The sequence below is a fragment of the Heterocephalus glaber genome, unplaced genomic scaffold (genome assembly GCF_053883595.1).
Source record: "Heterocephalus glaber isolate CG9 unplaced genomic scaffold, H.glaber_assembly_v1.0 deba00001781, whole genome shotgun sequence".
Taxonomy (NCBI): domain Eukaryota; kingdom Metazoa; phylum Chordata; class Mammalia; order Rodentia; family Bathyergidae; genus Heterocephalus; species Heterocephalus glaber.
Genome location: NW_028258467.1, coordinates 231,573 through 253,942, shown reverse-complemented (window position 1 = coordinate 253,942; position 22,370 = coordinate 231,573). Strand labels below are relative to the sequence as shown.

Sequence of the window (22,370 nt, the reverse complement as noted above, 5' to 3'; positions counted from 1 at the left end):
TTTGACCCAGCTATTACCCTGCTGGGTATCTTTCCAAAAGAATTAAAAGAATCATACCACAGCGATATATTTGCACCCATGTTCATAGTGGCACAGTTAGTAATAACTAAAACTTGCAAACAGCCTAATTGCTCATCAACTAGAGACTGGATAAAGAAAATGGTTTTTTCAAATAAATTTTTATAAAATGACATACTACTCAGCCATAAAGAATGAGAAACTAGAGACATTTACGGATGCATATTGAGGCCATACTCTTAAGTGAAATAAATAGGACACACATGTGTAAATACTGAACAGTTGCTCTGTTGTGAGAAACTGAAAGTGTAAATAAGGGTCAAAATGTGTAATCGATAATGTGAAATACTAAGAAAAGGTCCAAAAGAGAAGGGGAGGGCCGGGGATTTAGCTCAGTGGTTTCGCTGCCTGCTGTGCAAGCGCAAGGACCCAAGTTCGATCCCTGGTACCAAAAAAAAAAAAAAAAAAAAAAAAAAAGGGAAGGGGAAGGGGAATTGGGAGGGACAGGGTAAAGGAAAGAAGGGAAAGGAATAAATATGAGAAAAGGAAAAAATGGAAACATCGTGTTAGTAAATAGGGAGGGGTGGAAGGGTTGAAGGGAGGACAGGGGAATGGGGGAAAAAAAATAAGAACCAAGATATATTATGTCCTCTTCTTGTAAGCAGCCAGAGGTGACCTGTGAAAATGGTTCACTACTCTCTTGACCCAGAAAACCCCATAAAATCATGCAAATCAAGAGGCTCAAATCTTTGTGTTCACTTTAAGAACACCCATGAAATGGCCCAGGCCATCAAGGGTATGCATACCTGAAAGGCCACCAAGTATCTGAAGGATGTCACATTAAAGAAACAATGTGTGCCATTCAGGGGTTACAACGGTGGAGTTGGTAGGTGTGCCCAGGGCATACAGTGGGGCTGAACACAGGGCCGGTGGCCCAAAAAGAGTGCTGAATTTTTGCTGCACATGCTTAAAAATGCAGAGAGTAATGCTGAGCTTAAGGGTTTAGATGTAGCTTCTCTGGTCACTGAACATATCCAGGTGAACAAAGCACCCAAGATCCGCTGCTGGATTTACAGAGCTCATGGCCGGATTAACCCTTACATGAGCTCCCACTGCCACATCGAGATGATCCTTACTGAAAAGGAACGAACTGTTCCTAAACCAGAGGAGGAAGTTGGACGGAAGAAAAAGATATCCCAGAAGAAACTGAAGAAACAAAAACTTCTGGCATGGGAATAAATTAGGCATAAAATAAAATGCAAATAAAAGTAAAATTTAAAAAAGTTATATTATGTAAAGCTACAAATTCCCAATAATGAATGTCAGCATATTGTAGACCTAAAATGTACCAAAAAAATTAATGGAAAAAAATTTCTAGTTCAGTAACACAATGTAGATTGAAATATTTTCTCCAGATTAGTTCCAGATGAATAATGAGTAGCTGTAGGGACTAAATACCTGTTATGGCTTGTGTTTAGATGTCCCCCCAAAGCCTCATGTGGGGCTTTTTCAGAAGTGGCTAGATCTAGAATGTGTGATTGGTTCGTGGTGCAATGCTGGGATTAAGGGTGTGATTGGTTTGGCACCACCCTAATCCCAGTAGTCTAGATAGAGGATAAAATGGGTAGAAAGATGGTGTTAAGGTCCCTTGTTGCTTTGGTACCTCCAGTCTGCCATGAATTGTTGGCCCTCTGCCATGTGCCACTCTGCCTTGGAGTCAGCCAAGTATGGACTGAAACCTCTACAAACTATGGGCTAAATAAACCTTTCCTCCTTTAACTTTGGGTATTGGGTATTTTGTCTCAGCAATGAGGAAAGTAAGACCATACCTTATACTTTCTAGAACTTTATAAATTAGTTAAACTAAGACTTTCTGCTTCAGGCATCTTTTCCACCAGTTATGATACATCTTAGCAGTTTCCTCTTCAGTTTATATTGAATTAGTGTTTTTTTCAACTTGTCTGGAAATAGTTTTGCAGGTGTGTGGTCACACCTGTAATTCTAGTACTCTGGGAAGCTGCGGCAGGAGAATTGCAAATTCGACTCTAGCCTGGGCAAATTAGTGAGACACTATCTCAAAATTTTAGAAAAGGGGGTCAGGTGTGGTGGCACACATTTGTAATCCTAACGCTTGGGAGGTTGAGGCAGGAGAATCACCATGAGTTCCAGGCCAGCCTGAACTATATATAGCAAGACCTTATCTCAAAAAATAAAAATAAATAAATAAAAAGGGGTGATGTAGCTCAGTGAGCAGACTCTGGGTTCAATTCCCAGTATATTAAAAAAAAAACCAAAACCTTGCCTGTAGATATTCCAAGAGTTGAAGGTATGGCTTGGCTTGGCTTGACTTGGCTTTCCTTTCCTTTCCTTTTTTTTTTACTCTGAGAGAGTTAAGTTACTAAATTGCCAAAGCTGAACTTAAACTTGTGATCCTCCTGCCTCAGTCTTCCAGAGTACTAGGATTACAGGTGTGTGCCATCATGCCAGGGTATTTGCTTTTCTTTTCTTTCCTTTGGTACCAGGGCTCGAAGTCAGGGCCTTGCGCTTGTGAGGCAGGCACAGCACCACTGAGCTAAACCCCTGGCATGTCCTTAAGTCTATAGAACTATTCACACTAAAAGGTAATAGTCTAAAAAATGGTTTTGGGGGGACACTTTTCTTTAGCAACTACAATCAAACACAATTTATTGAATTCACCACTAGCAAACTTTCTTGTATGGGAACTTGTTTTATAATAGCTTCATTTTCCTTTTTGTGCAGAAATTCTGGTGAGTTATTCTATTTGAAATTTTCCAATATTTTTACTGTTCTTTTCCCATAAATTGGGAATACTTTGTTGATGGCCTCATCTTAGTTGAAATGTATTGTATTCTTTTAGCACAGATACAGTGTCATTGCATAATAAACATAATGCCATGCCATTTTATTCAACAAAATAATTGACATTTCACTTTGCATTAAAAGTGTAACATAGGGCCAGGGATGTAGCTCAGTGGTGCTGCACCTGCCTGGCAAAAACAAGGTCCTGAGTTAGATCCCCGTTACCAGAAAAAAAAAAAACAAAGCATAACATTCACGCTGGGTGTGGTGATGTGTGCCTGTACTCTCAGATACTTAGGAGGCTAAAGCAAAAATCACTTGAGCCAGGGATTTAGCTCAGTGGTTCTGCTGCCTACCTCGAAAGCTCAAGGTCCCGAGTTCAATCCCCAGTACAAAAACCCCCCACAAAACACTTGAGTCTAGGAGTTTGAGGGCAGCCGAGGCACCACAGTAATACCCAGTCTCAAAATTTATTTATTTATTTTTTAAGCAAAACATTTAGTGGTACATTTTAGATATACACAATGATAAAACACATCATAGGGAATTTGCACCTATACATGATATACTCTACCCCTCCTCTTTTTCCCTCTTAACCTCCCCTACCCTCCCTATCTACAAGGCTTTGTTTCCATTTTTTCCTTCTTTTTTTTTTTGGTACTGGGGATCGAACTCAGGACCTTGCAGTTGTGAGGCAGGCGCAGTGCCACTAAGCTACATCCCCAGCTCATTTTTTCTTCTATTAAAAAAATTTTTTTTTAAAAGTGACTTTCAAAGGGCCGGGATGTAGCTCAGCAGCACTGTGCCTATCCGGAAAATGTAAGGTCCTGAGTTTGATTCTTGGTACTGGAAAAAAAAAAGGTGACTTTCAAGCCAGGCATGGTGGAGCCTTCCTGTAATCCTAGTACTGAGGAGGGTGAGGCAGGAGTTTGGGGCCATCTTGAACTTCATAACAGACCTTATGTGAAAAACCAAACAAACAAAAAAAGTGACTTCCAGCTGAGTGGTACATGCCACCCTTGAGTGCATAAGGCTTTGGCAGGCAGGTGGGGGGCATTCACATATAAACCATAACAACCCTAGATAGCCTAGCACCTCATTTACTGTGACATTCCACAGCACAATCAACATCTATTCCCACTTGGCACTCCTTTTTTTTTTGGTACCAGGGATCGAACTCAGGACCTTGCACTTGTGAGGCAGGCGTGGCACCACTGAACTAAATCCCTGGCCCTTGGAGCTCCTTTATCTAGTGGTCCTATTCCAAAGATAAGGGGTGACTTGATCATTAGGATTCAGTTGTAGAACAGAGTAAAGGCCAAGTACTACCCACCCCACAACACAAACTTTCTGATCCTTTGTCTCATTGGAGACTGAGGCATAAAGCAGTGACTCTCAATGCTGCCTGAACATTTGTCTACCTGGGCAGCATTAAAAAGGGCTGAGGGTCCAGGTGTGGTGGCACACGTCTGTAGCGCCAGTGCCAGAGTCTAAGCAGGAGGATTTTGGAAGATTTTTTTCTTTTCCAGTACCAGGGATCAAACTCAGGACCTTGCGTTTGCCAGGTAGGCACGGCGCCACTGAGCTACATCCCCGGCTCTAAGCAGGAGAATTTTGAGTTTGAGGCCACCCTGGACTTTAATGAGACTCTGTCTTTTAAAAAACAGTCTGTTGGGCCAGGGATTTAACTCAGTGGCACCGCGCCTGCCTGGCAAATGCAAGGTCCTGAGTTCGATCCCTGGTACCAGGGAGGGGGTCGGGGGTGGGAGGGAGAGCCTGTTTTCCCCAGCCTCATCAACAGTGTGCTTTAGAGAGGCAAGCAACAGAGGCTTAATATAGCTTTATTTCCGACAGGGACAATACAGCATTCCTCCAAGCAGTGACTCAGAGATCTAGGCAGGTAAAAGTTCTGCCATCCTGAGGCTACACCAAATGGAAGATTTGACCTTCTCTCTCAGGAGTTGAATGAAGGGGCAGAACTGGAGACATTATGATTTAGTAGCACGAGCTATTAAATCCTTCAGAGCAGAAGAAACATGTTAATTCTGCTCATATTTCACGGAGCAGAGTGATTTATGTGCTAAGCATAAATTCAGGAGGAGCAGGGAAGTATATACTCCATATCCTCAGAAGGACAGGGGAGCTGGGGATGGTAGTGCAGCTTGTTCCCGCACTCAGGAGACTGAGACAGGAGGATCTCCTTCAGCTTTGAGTACTAGGGCAGCTGGAGGTACAAAAACAAAACAGAAGAAAACTTTAAAAAATGTTCAGATTAGTTTTATTTTGTATTTTTCTTATTGGGAGCAAGATTGAGCACTTTTTTTCCCCCAGTATTGGGGATTGAACCCAGGGCCTTCATACTGTGCTATATCCCAGATTTTTTTTTTTCAAATACTTTGAGACAGGGTCTCACTATGTAGTTCAGACTGGCCTTGAACTCATTGTGTAGCCCAGGCTGGCCTTGAACTTGCAGTGATCCTCCTGCCTCAGCCTCTCAAGTGCTGGGACAACAGGCATACATCAACACATCCAGCCCCAGACCTTTTTATTTTTATTTTATTTTTAATTTTGAGACAAGTTCTCACTAGATTGATATGTTGCTCAAACTGGGTTCAAATTTGTGATCCTTTTTGGCTCACATTCCAGAGTGCTAGGAGGTTGGCCACTACATCAATCCTATTTACCAGTGTTATTAAGAGCTTCTAGTTAATTTCTTTTTTTTTGAGACAGGGTCTCCCTATGTAGTTCAGGCTGGCCTTGAACTCACTAGGTAGCCCAGGCAGGCCTCAAACTCCCAGCAATCCTCCTGCCTCAGCCTCCTGAGTGTTGGGATTACAGGCTTGCACCACCACACCTGGAACTAGTCTTGTACTTTCTGGGAACATCCTACTCAAAGTTTCTATCTAAGAGAAATATCTTTTCCCCCTTGTGATTAGTAGGATGGCAATGGCTTAACGCATTGTGAACATCTCCTACCTATATCAGAGATGCTCCTTTTATGTAATAACAGTGGTTTGAGTCTTATTATTAAATACTTTTTAATAAAAAATCATAGCATTCATGCTGTATAACTTATGTACCATAATGAGTGGCTGGATGGTGATTGACTGATTGACTGATTGATTGATCGAGACAGCATCTTGCTATGTAGTTCACGTGGAGTCCCCGGTTCCCGAGGTCACACAGTCAGTGGAGATCACCATCCCTGTTACCTTCGAGGCTCATGCCCAGCTTGGGGGCCCAGAGGCTGGAAAGTCTGGAGCCAAGTAAAGGCTGTCCCCCCAATGTCGACCCCTGGTAGCTATCACTGGCCATCCCCTTCCATCAATCTGTATGCTCTTTTGATACATGTGTCTTCTGCTTTTCTCAAATAAAATTGGAAGAAAAAAAAATTCAGGCTGGCCTTATACTCTTGGCCATCCTCCTGCCTCAGACTCCTAAGTTGCCATGATGTGAGCAGCTCTCCTCTTCCCAGGCCCTTGGAACATTCTGCAGAGATACTAGGATTACAGGTAACCACCAGCATAGCTGGCTGGCTGGTCATTCTTGTGATAGAGCCAGAACTAGAAATTTTGGCCTAAAAATAACCAGGGCTCAATGTTTACTAAGTGTCCTACATCAATACCTGTGCTTTTCTCTTGTTGCTGAGACAAAATACCCAAAACCCAAAGTTAAAGAGGAAAGGGTTTATTCAGCTCACAGTCTTTACAGGTTTCAGTCCATAATTGGCTGGCTCCAAGGCAGAGTGGCACATGGCAGAGGGGCATCACAGAGGAGAAACAGTTTGTGGCACCCACGTGGTAGCAAAAGCAACAAGGGAATATAGCAGCATCTTTCTGTCCCTTTTGTCTTATCCAGACTACCAGGGATTAGGGTGGTGCCAAACCAATCAGTGGACTGATTTAGTACTCACACAACCTTAATTCTAGCATCACATGCTCTAGATTCAGCCACCTCTGAAAAAGCCTATGGGTCCATGAGGCTTTGGGGGGACATACAAACACAAACCATAACAGGCACTATAGCTTGGATCTGGAATGTTCCCTGAAGATCCAAGGCTTAAAGGCATAGTCCTCAGCTTGGTGCTTTTGGAGGTTGTGGAACCTTAGGAGATCATTGAGGACATGCCTTTGAAGGGGACCCTACTCCTTTCTTTTTTCTTTCTTTCTTGATCATGATGTGAACGGGCTTTCTCCACCATGTGCATCCTGCCATGATGTGCTGCCTTGCTACAGGCCCCAAAGCAATAGGGCCAACCAACTACAAAATGAAACCTCCAAAATTGTGAGCCAAAGTAAATTTTTTTTTCTTTTTTAGTATTGGAGCATTGGACCCATGGCCTTCACACTAGGTGACATCTCCAGATATTCTCCCCCTTTTTCTTTATCCTTCTGCCTCAGCCTCCCAGAATGCTGGGACTTTCCTCTTTTTTAAATTAAGTTGATTATCTTAGATATTTGTTACAGTAACAGAGGACTAACACAAATGGTGGAAGTATTTTATAACTGACCATTATACTTTCATCTCTAATAGGCTAAAATCTTTTAATAATTTAGAAAGCAGACAGATGATTTCACCCCCAAATCCTCCTAATTTCCAAGATCCACCCCCCAGTTTCAAGACTGAAAACCTCAAAAGTTAGTATAAAACCATGGACATATTTTTTTCCACTTGGGCCCCTATTTTCACCTTTTTTTTTTTTTTAATCAGAGCAGTTCCTCTGGATATATATATATATATATATATATATATATACATATTTTTTTTTTTGGTACAGAGGATCGAACTCAGGACCTCATGCTTGCCAGGCAGGTGCTGTGCCAAATCCCTGGTCCTGGATATCTTTCCTTCTGAAACTGAAGACTGTTTTGTTTTTTTTTTTGGTACCGGGGATCAAACTCGGGTCCTTGCGCTTGTGCAGCAGGTGGTGAAATGACTGAGCTAAATCCCTGGCCGTGAAGATTGTTTTTGTTTAAACCCCAGAGGTGTTTGGGATATAGCTCAGTGGTAGAGTGTCTGGTTTGCAAGAGGCCCTGGGTTTGATCACCACCACAAAAAAAATTAACAAAATTCCAGATCGTGGTGTCTGCCTGTAATTGCAGCACTTGGGAGGCGGAAGCAGGAGGATTTTTCTGAGTCTAGGCTACATACGGTAGTGCAAGGCCAGCCTGAACTACACAGCAAGATTCTGTCTTAAAAAATCACAGATTATCTGGGGTCCTCTCAGTCAATTCAGAGTGCTGAAACTATTTGAAAAGTAGTCATGACTGAGGTCAGGGCCTAGCCTTTCTGAGATTAGGAAATCAGATCAGTCTATACCTGGAACAACAGGGTGACTTAGTGGTCTTAACAGAAGTTTGCTCACTGTGAATTGATTATACAGTCATCTTCACTGGCCAAGGTGCAAAAGCATTAGAAAGCATTAGTATGCTCCAATTCAAAATAGTTGAAGCAGTAAGGGCATTTGTTATTTCCCATAATATAAAATCTGTAGCAGTGCTCCTCAAGATGCAAGATGTCCAGTTCAGGGGACTGCTTTTGTGTGATGTGATGTGATGTGTGTGTGTGTGTGTGTGTGCAGTACTAGGAATTGAATTGGGGGCCACTGCCCAGAACTACACCCTCAACCCTTTCTATTTTGAGACAGGGTCTTGTTAAGTTGCTAAATTGCCCAGGCTGGGCTTGCATTTGTGATCCTCTTGCTTCAGCCTCCCACAGCGCTGGGATTACAGGTGTGTGCCAAGCCCAGTTCCTGTTTTCCTTTTTATTTTTTTAATTAATTAATTAATTTTTAATTAATTTTTTTTAATTTTTAAATTTAATTTATTTTTTTTGGTACTGGGGATCGAACTCAGGTCCTTGCGCTTACGAGGCAGGCGGTGGAACCACTGAGCTAAATCCCTAGCCTCCTTTTTAATTTTTATTTTATTTTGGTTTTTTTTGGAGACAGGGTCTCACTATGTAGTTCAAGATGGCCTCGAACTCATGGCAATGCTCCTGCCTCAGCCTCCTGAGTAGTGGGATTACAGGCATGTGCCACCAAACTGGCTCAGTTTCTTTCTTTCTTTCTTTCTTTCTTTCTTTTTTTGGTACCGCAGATCAAACGCAGGACCTTGTGCTTGTGAGGCAGGTTCGGTGCCAATGAGCTAAATCCCCAGGCCTCTCTGTTTCCCATTTTAAAAGCAAAGAACACTCACTGAGAAACTTTTCTGAGAGATCATCCTTTGCCCACATCATCACACTGGGTCACGTGCCCATTTTTAAGGCAAGGATAACAGGAGTGGGACCATGTGTGCTTTGCTTAGTCCAAATAAGACTGTGGCTTTGCCACGGTGGTGACACACACCTATGATCTCAGTTACCTGGGAGGATGGCAAGTTGGAGGCCAACATGAGCAACATAGACCCCTATTTTAAAAACAAACAAAAACAACAACAGGAAGAACAACAAAAACTGTGGCTTTGCCATCAAAGAAGAAGAAAAAATTATTTTTTGGGTAGGTAGACTATCAAGCAAATGTTGGACTAAAACTTCCCCTTGCTGGGTTTTAGGAAAATAAGCTTGCTCTCCCTTCCTTCCTTTTCTCTCCTTACTTCTCTCCTACCATCTTTCCTTCTTTCTCCTTTCTTTCTTTCTCTTTCTCACTCTCCTCTTTCTCTCCCCCCCCCTCCCCCCTCTCCCTCCTTCCTTCCTTCCTTTCTTTCTTTTTCTTTCTTTCTTTCTTTCAATTTTGAGACAGAGTCTCATTATGTTCTCCAGACTGGTCTTGAACTTACTATATAGCCCAGGCTGGCTGTGAACTTGGAATGATCCTCCTGCCTTAGCTTCTGGAGTTCTGGGATTACAGGGATGTGCCACCCTGCCCAGTTCAAAGAAGCTCTTTCCCAGATCCTGAGGTAACATTTAGGTGAGTAAACTCAGCATACCTGTGTTGAGCATTTTCTGGGAGATAGGACTGGGAGTACAAAGATGAAAGGTGAACCCAAGTGGTCCTTCTTGGTGGTGCTCAGTCTTTTGAGTGTATGTGTGTGCATTGGGGACCAAACCCATGGTCCTGTGCATGATAGGGAAGCATTCCACCACTGAGTCACACCCTCAGCCCACACTCCGAGCCCAAACTGATTTTAACTTGGCTCCTCAAATAGCCTTCCTATAGAGAAAATAAGCTTTAACATTGTGCTGAGAATTTTACTTTCTTGCCCTCTTGCTTTTCCTCCATACTATCCTTTTCCTTCCTCTTCTTTTTCTTACTCTCCATTCAACAAAAAACTTAATAATGCCTACTCCGTGCTAGGCACAATGCTACTGGAATCCCATTTTTAGAGAACTCATATTCCACTTTAAATTGTTTGACAATTTTATTTCTTGTAAGGAGGTATTCATAGCCTTCTCATTTTAAAATTTCTTGTGATCTTGGTTAGCATCAGCAAGAAAGTAGAAAACCTCTGTTCCTCTGGACATGTGACTGCCATGTTTGAGGCTGTCCATGGAGATTGTGTCATATGCTGCCAAAGCTGGCTGACTTTCCTGGATAACCCTTTTGTCATAACCACAATAGGAGCCAATAGAAGTTTTCAAGTGGTAGAATAACATGATCAGCATTACCCCATCTTTGAGAATTGAAACTAAACACATTTTAGTGTTTAGTATTGTGGAAACCAATCCACAATACAATTTGGTTTTAATTTCTAAATGACCCAGAAGTGCTCTTGGTTCAAAGGTTTGCGTTTGAACTCTGGGTGCTGTATCCCTTTAAGGGCTGCTTCTCTAGGGTGAGCAATTTCTTTCATATCTTTAGTGGTGTTCTTCACTCTCTGGTCTTAGCCTTTTTTAAAAAAAATTAATTTTATTGGTACATTTTAAGCATGCAATTCGTTTACATTTATCATTGGGTGTTTGTACCTGTACATGATATATCTTGGTTCTTATTTTTTTCCCCATTACCTGTGTGACCTTCACCCCCACCACCCTTCCTTATTTACATAGATTTCATTTCCATTTTTTTTTCTTTTCTCATAGTTTTTCCTTTCCCCTTCCCCTCCCTTCACTCCTTCGTCTTTGGACCTTTTTTCCTATTTCAAATTATCAATTATTCATTTTAATCATTTTAACTCTTGTTTACACTATCAGTTTCTCACACTAGAGAAACTATTCAGTATTTACACGTGTGTCCTATTTATTTCACTTAAGAGTATGGCCTCGATATGCATCCATTTAGCTATAAATGACTCTAGTTTTTCCTTCTTTATGGCTGAGTAGTACTCCATTTTATAAAAAAACCACATTTTCTTTATCCAGTTTCCAGTTGATGGGCACTTGGGCTGCTTCCAAGTTTTAGCTATTACAAACTGTGCCAAAATGAACATGGGTGCGCATGTATCACTGTGGTATGATTCTTTTAATTCTTTTGGGAAGATACCCAGCAGGGGAATACCTGGGTCAAATGGGACCTCTAGTCCTAGTTCTTTGAGGTATCTCCATACTGACTTCCACAGTGGTTACACCAGTCTGCACTCCCACCAGCAATGGAGAAGGGTTCCTTTCTCCCCACAACCCCACCAGCATTTGTTATTGGTTGATTTCTTGATAGCAGCCATTCTTTGTGGGGTGAGGTGGAATCTCAGTGTTGTTTTCATCTGCATCTCTTGAATGACGAGTGATGTTGAACATTTTTTCATATGTTTGTTTGCTGCTTTTACTTCTTTGTCTGAGAAATGTCTGTTCATTTCAGATGCCCATTTTTGAATTGGGTCTTTGAATTTTGGGGGGGTCTGATTTTTTTCAATTCTTTATATATTCTAGATAATAGACCTTTGTCTGAGGTACAGCAGCTAAAAATTTTTTCCCACTGGGGATTTAGCTCAACACACAAGCACAAGGACCTGAGTTCGATTCCTGGTACCAAAAAAAAATTTTTTTTTCCCACATGGTAGGTTGTCTTTTAGCTGTTAGTGGTTTCTCTTGCAGTGGCACCTGGACTTCTGCTCTCTGATCCTAGATAAGGAACTGCACCCTTACCTTAGACCTGAGATCAGAGCTTTGACTTTTCATTTTCTTTCCTTGAGTTTGCTAGCTAGCACAGGGACAGGAAGGCCTGGTCATTTTGTTGTTGTTTTGAGATGAGGTCTTGCTATGTAGTTCAGGCTGGCCTTGAACTCACTGTGTAGCCCAGATGGGCCTGAACTCACCACAATCTTCCTGCATCAGCCTCCTGAGTGTTGGGAGTACAGGTATGGATCACTACACCTGGCTTGAGAAATCTTCTCTTGAATTCCAGCCAAACTGCAAGAGCCTCTGCTATCTGCTGCCAAAGCAGTCATGAAACTGGTGACTTCAAGTCTAGTTCTACTTTTTAAAATGTGTGAGATGTGTTAATTACTGTTGTCTTTCTTAGTCCCCCATCTCAGCTGGGTCTACAATAGTCTATTCTTTGGTGATTGATCTCTTCTTTTACTTCAGTTTTACCAATTTTAACCTCTCAAAGACTGTCAGATGGCAGCTCCTTCCAGCTACAAACTTATTTGTATCTTTAGTGGGTTGAACTGTGGTTCCCCTGCCAAATTACTATATTAATGTCCTAATCCCCAGTACCTCAGAATGAGACATTATTTGGAGAGGTGACCAACTAAAAATGAGGTCGTTAGGGAGGTCTCACTAAGTTGCCCAGGCTGGCCGTGATTGGTGATTGGGCCTTGAATAGGTCACAATTGGTATCCTTCTAAAAAAGGGTACATTTAGACACAGAGGTAGAGATGATGATGATATAAGGAGATTAAAAAAAGACCCAGAAATAAAACAAAACAAAAAGATACAAGGAGATAGCAGAGACTGCCCTCTACAGGCTAAGGAGAGAGCCTGGAACAGAGCTTTCTCCAATCAGAAAGAACCCTGCTGACATCTAGCCTCCAGAACCGAGACAAATTTCTGTTCCAAAATTCACCTAGTTTGGGCTGGGTATTTAGCTCAGTGGTTCCGGTGCCTGCCTCACAAGCGTAAGGTCCCAAGTTCGAGCCCTGGTACAAAAAAAAAAAAAAATCCACCTAGTTTGTGTACTTCATTACATTAGCCAGCTCCAGGAATCACAATTTGTATGCCTACTATCTTTCTTCATTTCTTTCTTTGAGGAAAGAATTTTCTCTTTTTGAGTTCTGTGGCTCAATTTTTCCCCTAATGTTCTTTCCCCTTTGCCCTTATAGAAAGTCCCATTTCTCCCTTGTGGTATTTTTTTTTTTTTTTTTGGTACTGGGTATTGAACCTAAAACCTTTAAAGTGAGCTACATCCCCAGATTTCCCCTCACCTTTTTATTTATTAATTTATTTATTTTTATTTTTTGTACCGGGGATCAAACTCGGGTCCTTGAGCTTACACAGCAGGCGTTGAAACCACTGAGCTAAATCCCCGGCCCCTCCCCTCCCCTTTTAAATTTTTTTTTTTTAAATTTTGAGACAAGTTCTTGCTAAGTTGCCTACGCTTGCCTTGAACTCATGATCCTTCGTCTTTGGCTTCACAAGTGCTAGAATTATCACCATGCTCAGTTCTCATCTCTCCTGTGATCTTGTTCTCCACCTCTTTCCTAGTTGATCACCCTGTCTTTCTCCTTCTCAGCCAAGTTTAGGAGAGTAATTGCCTTCTTCTTGCTGCATATTCACTCTGCACCCATGCCACTCCACGAAACCCTCTCATGGAGTTTAGTGCACTTGGAAACCTTTAATGCACTCTTCTATTATAGTTGAGGACGTTAAACACCTCTCACTGGAATTCTGCCTTTGGTTTTTTTATTTTTTGCGGTGCTAAGGATCAGGCTTAATGTCTCATGTATGTTAGGCAAGCACTTTACCACGGAGGTACACTCCCAGCCTATTTGTTTTTTGAGAGGGGTCTTGCCATGTTGCCCATGGTGGTCTTGATCTTCCCTGCAGAGCTGGGACTACAGATGTGTGCTGCTGCACATGTCCCTAGGCAACTTAGCAAGACCCTGGCTCAAAATAAAAAATAAGTTTTAAAAAAGACCTGAGGAGCCAGTTGTGGTGGTGCACACCTGTAATCCTAGTTCTTGGGAGGCTGAGGCAGGAAGAGGACCTTCAGTTCAAGGCCAGCCTGGGGCTACACAGTAAGTTCAAGCCCAGCTCAAACTACATAGGAAGACTCTGTCTCAAAAAACAAGATAAAACAGAGCTGGAGATATAGCTGGATGGTAGAGTGTTTGTCTATCTTAAATGATGCTCTAGGTTTGATCTCCAGTACTGCAAAAACAAACAGAACAACAACAACAAAACAATGTCTGCTAACTTCTTTGACCAGAAACCTGGGTGCTATCATCAAATTCTGCCTCTCCATCATCCCTCATTGCCTAATCATTAAAGCCTGGAAACTCCCATTCCTTTTCCTGCCCTATTATCCTTCTAGTTTGGGGATCCTCTTCAGCTCCTGCCTGGACCATTTCTTAGTTTTTCTGAGTTGGGGTCTCATTATGTTGCCCAGGCTGGCCTCAAATTAGTGAACCTCCTGCCCCAGCCTTCTGAGTGGCTGGGACTACAGGCATGTGCCACAGTGTCTCAGTTGCCTGGACAGTTTCCAAAGTCTTCTCTTTAGCCTACTCACAGGTAAGTCTTCATTGTTATAAGACAAAGGGCCGGGGATTTAGCTCAGTGGTTCCAGTGCTTGCCTTGCAAGTGCAAGGTCCCAAGTTCGATCGCTGGTACCAAAAAAAAAAAAAAAAGTCAATTAAAAAAAATTCACATATTGATTTGCTTTTCCACAAAATTGGGACCATACTGTATACAGTAATTAGTTTTATGTCCATTTTTTCCCCATAATATTAATCTCATAATTATTAGCCTATATGCTGTTTGGAAACTTTTCACAGCCACAACAGAACAATAATTTGCCCTATCATCTCCTTAGGTGGCTTCTAGGGATTTTGGTTAATTTGCTCTTATTTATGATCCCTTTAAATTCCAAATCTGATCACGTCACTCTCTTGCTTAGGCTTCATCAGTGTCTCCTTGTTGTTGGACTCATGAGGCCTTTCTTTTTGGGACTTTCCTGGTTTTCTTATGTTATTTCCAACTCACAACCCACACTGTGGCCCTTTCCCTTACCCAGAGGGAAAAGGTCACCTTGAGCTTTTTCATTTATGCTTCTTCTTCTGTAATATCCTGTGCATCATCGCCCCAGAAAAGTCCACTGCTCATGTTTAAACCTTCATCATTTTTTATTTACAGTGATGCCCAAAGATGATATCCACTAAAACGAGTGTGGCCTCTGGGACATGGGCAGCTAGTCCATTGTCAGATAACAATTTCCAAGATGGCCTGAGTGTGGTGGCACATACCTGTAATCTCCACCTTTTGGGAAGCCGAAATGAGAGGACTGAAATTTTAAACCTTGCCTGGGCAATTCAGAGGCTTAGCGCTGTCTCAAAAAAAAAAAAAAAAAAAGAGGGCTGGGACTGTAGTTCAGTGCTGGGTTCAATTCCCAGTACTGTGAACTGTGAAAAAAATTTATGAAATTCAAAATGTCCATGTTCATAAATAAACTCTCACCCAGTTATGTATTCTTTGCTTTTGTGCTACAATGGCAGAGTTGAATAGTTATGATAGAGACTGTTTTGCCTGTGCACTTAAAACATTTAATCTCTAGCCCTCTACAGATACTTGCTAAGTTTTAAGTCTCTACCAGTAAGCAGGCCCACAGTAGTGTGGCCTCTCAACCTTGGATTTCTCAGCTTCTAGAACCATGAGCTTAATAAATCTTTATTCTTTATAAATTTCTTAAGTCTGTAGTGTTCAGTTACAGTGACAAAATGGACTAGAACAGATGGCTCTTAAGAATTTTGTTGAAAGTCAGGTGTGGTAGTGGATGCCTATAATCTCAGCACTTGGGAGTTTGAAGCAGGAAAACTGAAAGGTTGAGCCTAACCTGGCAACTTAGTGACCCTGTCTTGAAATTAAAAAAAATTTTTTTAAAGGGCTGGGGAATGTAGCTCAGTGCAAAGGCCTTGGATTCAATTACCAGGACAAAAGAAAAAATTTTGCCAAGCCACTCTATTAGATGAGAGGTGGTACCATTTACTGAGGTAGATAACAGATGACTGGGGAATGAAAAAATATGCAGATGTTTGCCAGGTCTTGGTGTTGCTGCAGAGGGAGTGAAGAGTTAGAAGATAGACTAGAAAAGTTTTTGATGACATGAGCAGCTTTCTTTCTTTTCTTTTTGTAGTGCTGGGGATGGAACCCAGGGCCTTAAGCATGCAAGGTGAGTGGTCTACTACTGAGTTATATGCCCTAGACAAAGGGTTTCTAAATTTGGCCTAAGGACCAAACACACGAAGACTCCAAAAGGAGGATTCCCTCCACTAACTCCTTGAAAACATCTATGAAGGAGACAGAATTTGATTGAAAAACTTCACATTTTATTTTATGGAATATGCTCATCTGCAGAGTTGAAGACATGGAGGAGCATACAAGCTGTCCTGATACAGATTGACCAAAAAGCCCTCCACCCCTTCCCTGAAAAATGACCACATTCAATGACTGGCTCATCAATTCCTACACAAGACATTTCATTTATCAGAGCTGAAGATGCTTAACAACAATGGTCGCTTAAAAAATTTTGCAGAAAAGGTTTGTATAGGCAAAGCTGATTTTTACTAAACTGGTGTAGTATAATTTAAAATCATATATTCACAAAAACAAATTAAGAGAAAGAAAATGTAGTGCTGTACTTTTTTCTCACCACTTAAGTTCAGGTCTCCTGTCTTACAGAATACAAAGAAGACATCAATGAGGTCATTCCACTGCTGTTAAATTATAAAATGCTAGATTTTATAAATATTTTCCTCTAAAAGAGAATTTTTTATTTTTTGTTAATAGCACACTTAGTATATAATTGACCTAAAGTTAGAAAAAGTTACTTATTTGAAGGCACAGTTTGTTTCCAACTAAACTGTGGAAACAGAAATCTGGGGTTTTTTTTGAGACAGGGTCCATGTAGTTCAGGCTGGCCTCGAACTCACAGCGATCCTCTTGCCTCAGCCTTCCAAGTTCTGAGATTATAAGCCTGCACTACCACGCCCGGCTAAAATCAGTTCCTTGCACCATCTTCAAAATATCTTAAATTATTTTTTAAAAAGACAAGGGCAGGGCTGGGGATTTAGTTCAGTGGTTCTGGCACCTGCCTCGCAAGCGCAAGGGCCCGAGTTCGATCTCTGGTACCAAAAAAAAAAAAAAAAAGACAAGGGCCTTGTGGCTCAATGATTCTGACGGAGGTAACAAACTTAATTTTATTCTAGAAATCAATTGCATGAATACTTACAGATGATTCCTTTTATAATATGAAAAGAGAGAACAAGCTGAGCTAGTTAAAATTGTATCTGAGCCTTTTTTTCTTTAGCCAAATCTTTCATATAAGGTCAGCATCATTTGTGAAGTTCCAGTCCTAAAACTGGGTAGCCGGGAACCAAGCGATGATTTAAATGTCACACTTAAGAAGTACAAGAGTGAGTGGGAGTCCTGACAGCGCAGGAGGCCCCAGAACGCAATAAACACTGCCATACTGTGGTAGGGTGTAAAGCTTAGTGGAGGAAGTACACTGCTTGTCCACATCTATGTAATACTCTCATTCCCAAAATCTCCACATGGTGTCCTGTTGTCAGCCAGGTGGCCTTGAGTCAGTGGAGAATCTGTTCCCAACCACAGATGAAGAACATGAGAAGAAGGCATGTGGGGAGGAAGGGCTTGCCCAATTCCTTGTTCATTTCCAGGTATTACTCTGAAGCCCTCCTACTAAAATGCATGCCGTTGACAAAGGGCAGGAAGGCAGGAGGTGACATCTGTCAACAAAAGAGCAAAGAATGCTATACTCCACTTCAGATCTAACACTGATCCTTTTCCAGGGAGAGGAGAGAAACACAATGTGCTTAGTGTGTGTGCATTTGTGTAGGTGTATGAGGTCTTCTGTACAAAAATAGGGGTGGGGACCCCCCTCAGGGTCCCATAACATTGAACTCACAAGGCCTAGGAATAAAATACAGCCAATAGGGAAATGAAGGGTGGTGGATGCAAGACTGAAAGTCTACTTGTATCTTTGCATACACTCATGAAAATGTAACTTTTTCATCTTATAGCAGTATGAGAGTCAAAGGCCTAAGATATTCAGGGCTGGGCTACGGTGTTCAGAGCAAAACTCTCAGCATTCTGCTGAAAGAACTTAGGGAGGTGTCAGCCCTAAGACAAAGAGGACACACATTTCTTCATCACAACAAAAATCTCTTAAGACCTACTCTGTTATAACATTTGCAAACACACATTAAAATAATATATGAAATTTCTTGGGAGTTTAAAAAGAGATCTTTCAAATATTGTCATCATAATAGAGTAGAACTCTTCTATCTTTAGAGTTGTTGAACTTTTTTTTCTGTGCTTTTTATATTGATATCTAACTTGTCCACTTTGGTTGTCAGCCGGTCAAGAATGTCATCTTGCTCCTCAATTTCTGTCTGCATCCCCAGAGCTATGTCCTTCAGACGGCCCAGTCCCAGGGACAGTTCATCTGTGAGAGAAAGAAATGACATGCAAGTTTGAGCAAACACAGTAACGGCACCTGGAAATGTTTCTTAGTCCCTCCCAGGTATTTAGTAACACTTGGATTATTGAGTTTTCTTTCTCCTAAAATAAGCTAAGCTCCAGGACTTTGGTTACATTTTCTAAAATATGTGGAATGATTTAGTGAGATCCTGTCTCAAAATAAAAAGGGCTAGGGATGTAGCTTATTGTGAAGGCTTCAATACCCAGTACCAGGGGGTAAAAAAGTAGTATGGGCTTAATGTAGAAAACATTTTTGATCACCTGCTCCAAGGTAACCAACTGTTATAACAGTGTTTGTCTTTTCAGTATTTCCCCCCCTGGTGGTAGTGATAGAACCCAGAGCCTCATGCATGGTAGGCAAGTTGCTGTACCACTGAGCAATATCCTTAGCCATTTTCACTGTTTTAAAAAATGCATATAGACCTACAAAATTTTCAGGTGCTTTTGGACCATCTAGTGCAGTGTGCTATAGTGGGCGTGTGGAGCCCTCTTTGTCAGCACATGAGCCAAGTTCCCCCAGCATCCAAGCATTGGATAATAGTTGTTCTTCTAAACTACAACCTCAGTATTCAGGTTTAATTGCAGTGTTGGCACTTTGCGATAAATAAGTGGATTTTGGGTTGCAGTTTGGGTCTCTAAAAGGTCTTCCATCACTGATCTAATAGGTTGCTACATATTTCAAGATCAGTTAGTACCGAAAGGAAAGAGAAGAACCGAACAGCCTGAAAAACATTCTATTCCCATACCTGATGGTGAAGACATGGAAGAGGTATACTGGTCACTGTCTTGTGCAGGCTGTCCTGGAACTCCTGAGCTCAAGCAATCCTTCTGTCTCAGCCTCCTCTACCTGGGACTACAAGCATATGAGACCATACCTGCCACACTGACCTGCTCTTTGGGAGCAAAACAACCCACAAAGTGGACAGAATTGAGCAGTGCCTGCTGTCCTTCCTTCCATCTCTAGCTCCAGTTGGATCTGGTACAGAACTGGAGCAGCAAATATGGGGAATCCCCATTTCTGAGAGATAGCCTTGTCTTCCTGGAGCCCCTGCACCATCTGCTCCAGCCCCAGGCTCTCTTCAGAAGATGCATCCCCAGCCCACTTAGCAAGTGGTAGGAGGGATAATTCTGTCCCTGTCCTGTTATCTGGGGGACTCTTCCCATAAACAATGAACTACAGATGTTTTTATAGGACCCAAATACTGTGAAAACCAATGTTATTAAATACATAGTTTCCCACATTTGTTCATTCATTGCTACTACTTTCCAGATCCATGAACACATGAACTGCTGATTTACCAGTTGGCTTGCAATTGTCAGAACCACACTGGTCCACTTCTTTTGCTTATTTTGTGGGCAAGAAGACAACAGTGGTCTAGGCACACAGGTCTCCGAAGTCCAAGGTCCCCAGGTCAAAGAACCAAGTACTGGGGCCGGGGATTTAGCTCGGTGGTTCCGGCGCCTGCCTTGCAGGCACAAGGTCCCAAGTTCAATCCCTGGTACCAAAAAAAAAAAAAAAGAACCAAGTACTGAGGGTTCTGAGTGGGCAGAGCCCTGGGTAACTGGTAACAACTTCTGCCAAAGGCTCATCTCTCTCTCTCTCTCTGCCTCTCTCTCTTTTGGTGGTGGTAGTGCTTGGAATTAAAAGCAGGGCCTTTGCACTGGGCTACCTCCCCAGTCATTTTAAAATTTTTATTTTGAAATAGGGTCTTGTTAAGTCACTAAGTTGCACAACCTGGGCTTGAACTTACGATAATGCTGTCTCAACTTTGCAGAGGGCTGGGATTACAGGTGTGCATTACAACACCCAGCTTCAAAAGTTTGACTCTTAAATGGGAAGGGGAACAAGGGAGAAGGGTGGGAGAAAGGAAGGAGGGGACAAGAAAAAAAGTGAAAATAGAAGGAAAAAATGAAAACAAAGCTTCTGTACATAGGGAGGTTAGGGGGTTGGGGTGGGGGATAGGATAAAATAAAATAAAATTTATTTTAAAAAACGTTTGACTCTTGCAATAGATTACACCATTGCTGTCAAAATTCAGGTTTGAATATGATGAGAAAGTGCCCTAGTTCCAAAGGAGGAAAGTGTACTACAAGATAAAGCATGGAAGATCAAGGTCAATTCCACTGGATCTAAGTTCAAATTCTATACCTGTGTTTTAGGCATGTTCTGCCCTGCCCAAGACTCAATCAGAACTGAGGTGAGCAGAGGAAGATGCCTAGGAGCAGATTGGCCACAACTAGCCACTCTGATGGTACAATTCTTCTGACTTACTATGCTTACTATGCTTCCCTCTTTAGGTTTTTCCAGTTCTTTTCTTTCTCCTTCCTTCTCTGTCTTTCTTCTCTCTCTCTTTCTCCTTCCTTTTTCTCTCTTTTTCTCTCTTTCTTCTTTCTCTCTCTCCTCTTTATCTCCTCTCTTTCTCTCTCTCTTTCTTTCCCTTTATAGTACTGGGGATTGACCCTAGAGTCTTTGCATTGAGCTACGTCCCTAGCTCTTTTAAAGTTTTAAAATTTTGAGACACAGTCTTGCTAAGTTGCCCAAGCTGGGGCTTGAACTTGCAATCCTTCTGCCTCAGCATCCCAAAATTACACGTGTACACTACCACACTCAGTACCCCCCCGCCAATAGGGATCGAACTCAGGACCCTGCGCTTGAGAGGCAGGTGCAGCCCCACACTCAGTTTTAATATTCATTTTTCTGTTTGTTTTGACTTTCTGAGATAGGGTCTTGAATATATTTCCCAGGCTAGCCCTGCATTCTTGGACTCAAGTGACTCCCCTGCCTTAGGGGAGCTGGGATTATGGCATGTCCCACTATGGTCAGTTTAACATTCATTTTTAAGATGGATAAATGTCTACAAGGATGTGGCCAGCTTTAGGAGTAGGAAAAGTATACTTCGTACAAGATGATGTAAAGAATGCTGCGTGTGGTGGTACATGCCTGTAATCCCAAAATGATATGGAGAGAGTGGGGGTGAGGGAAGGACATGCTGAGGGACTCTATTGTCCCTAGCAGGGCTTACTAACTGCTGAGATGAGTCTTAACTGATTCTGCCAAAAGGGAGTAGGCAAGCCTCCTTCTCAGTTTTGTCAGAGTGTATGTGCTCAAATGCGTTTGTGCACACGCATGCATGTACACTCAGGTAGGGGGTGATGCACCCAAGTCTGCTGTCTGCCCTTGTTTTGAGAACAGTGGGCTGGGAGAGCCAGAGATGAGATAGAAGAGGTGGTCCTTAGTTCCGATGAAAGTATTTATCACTGGCACCACAACTCTAAGCAAAATCAGTTTTGTTTTGTTTTATAAGTCTCTGGTTTTATGCTTCTTGGTTTAGATTTTTTATTTTAAACAGGGTTTTTCTAGATAAGTCAAGACTGGCCTTAAACTCATTATGTAGTCCAGGCTGGTCTTGAACTTGCAATCCTCCTGTCTCGGCTTCCTGAGTCTTGAGACTGGAGGCATATACCACCATACTTGGCTTCTATGCTTCTTGAGGTTACTGAAATCCATGACCTTGTATTCCATGTAAAACCTATGTGGCCACCTCACACATCAGGGAGCTTCCCAGGATCTGAGGGAGTGAAGGCCAGGCAAACATCTAGACTAAGACATTAAAACATGATAGAGCCTGGTGAGGCAAGGAAGTGGAAGTCAGAGGTGGCTTGCAGGAGCACTAAGATAAGGGGACTGTGTGGGAAAGAAAGAGGCGTATGTAAAAGTGCCAGTGTGGCTCTGTGTCAGCAGGGCCAGCTGGCTGTTCTCTGAGGCAGCTGCCTGCCTCCGACCTTGGCTCTACACCATGTGCTTTGGGGTGCATGCCTAGGCTACAAGTCCTCAATGACAAATGCACAGTGTACAGTGGTGGACAGCCTCAGCCCTTATCCTGCTCACTCCTTGAACTCAGCTTCCTTTTTGGTCTCCCTTTTCCCTTCCCCTGAAGCAGGCA

The 22,370-nt window shown here is 42.2% G+C and overlaps 1 protein-coding gene and 1 long non-coding RNA gene across 3 annotated transcripts in view; one reads left to right on the top strand and one right to left on the bottom strand.

The window, feature by feature from the left end:
* Positions 1-16,231: 16,231 nt before the first annotated feature.
* Positions 16,232-22,370, bottom strand: part of Snap29 (synaptosome associated protein 29) — a 37,910-nt gene continuing 31,771 nt past the window's right edge. For both annotated transcript variants that reach the window (XM_013069322.3, XM_004874905.4), the window contains exon 5: positions 16,232-18,391. In XM_013069322.3, coding sequence (XP_012924776.1) covers positions 18,388-18,391 — 4 coding nt within the window. In that variant the 3' untranslated portion in view covers positions 16,232-18,387. The remainder of the gene's footprint in view (positions 18,392-22,370) is intronic.
* LOC147820911 (uncharacterized) lies at positions 18,301-19,948 on the top strand. The gene is made up of 2 exons (XR_015447924.1): positions 18,301-18,469; positions 19,092-19,948. It is a non-coding gene; the product is annotated as an uncharacterized LOC147820911 (long non-coding RNA).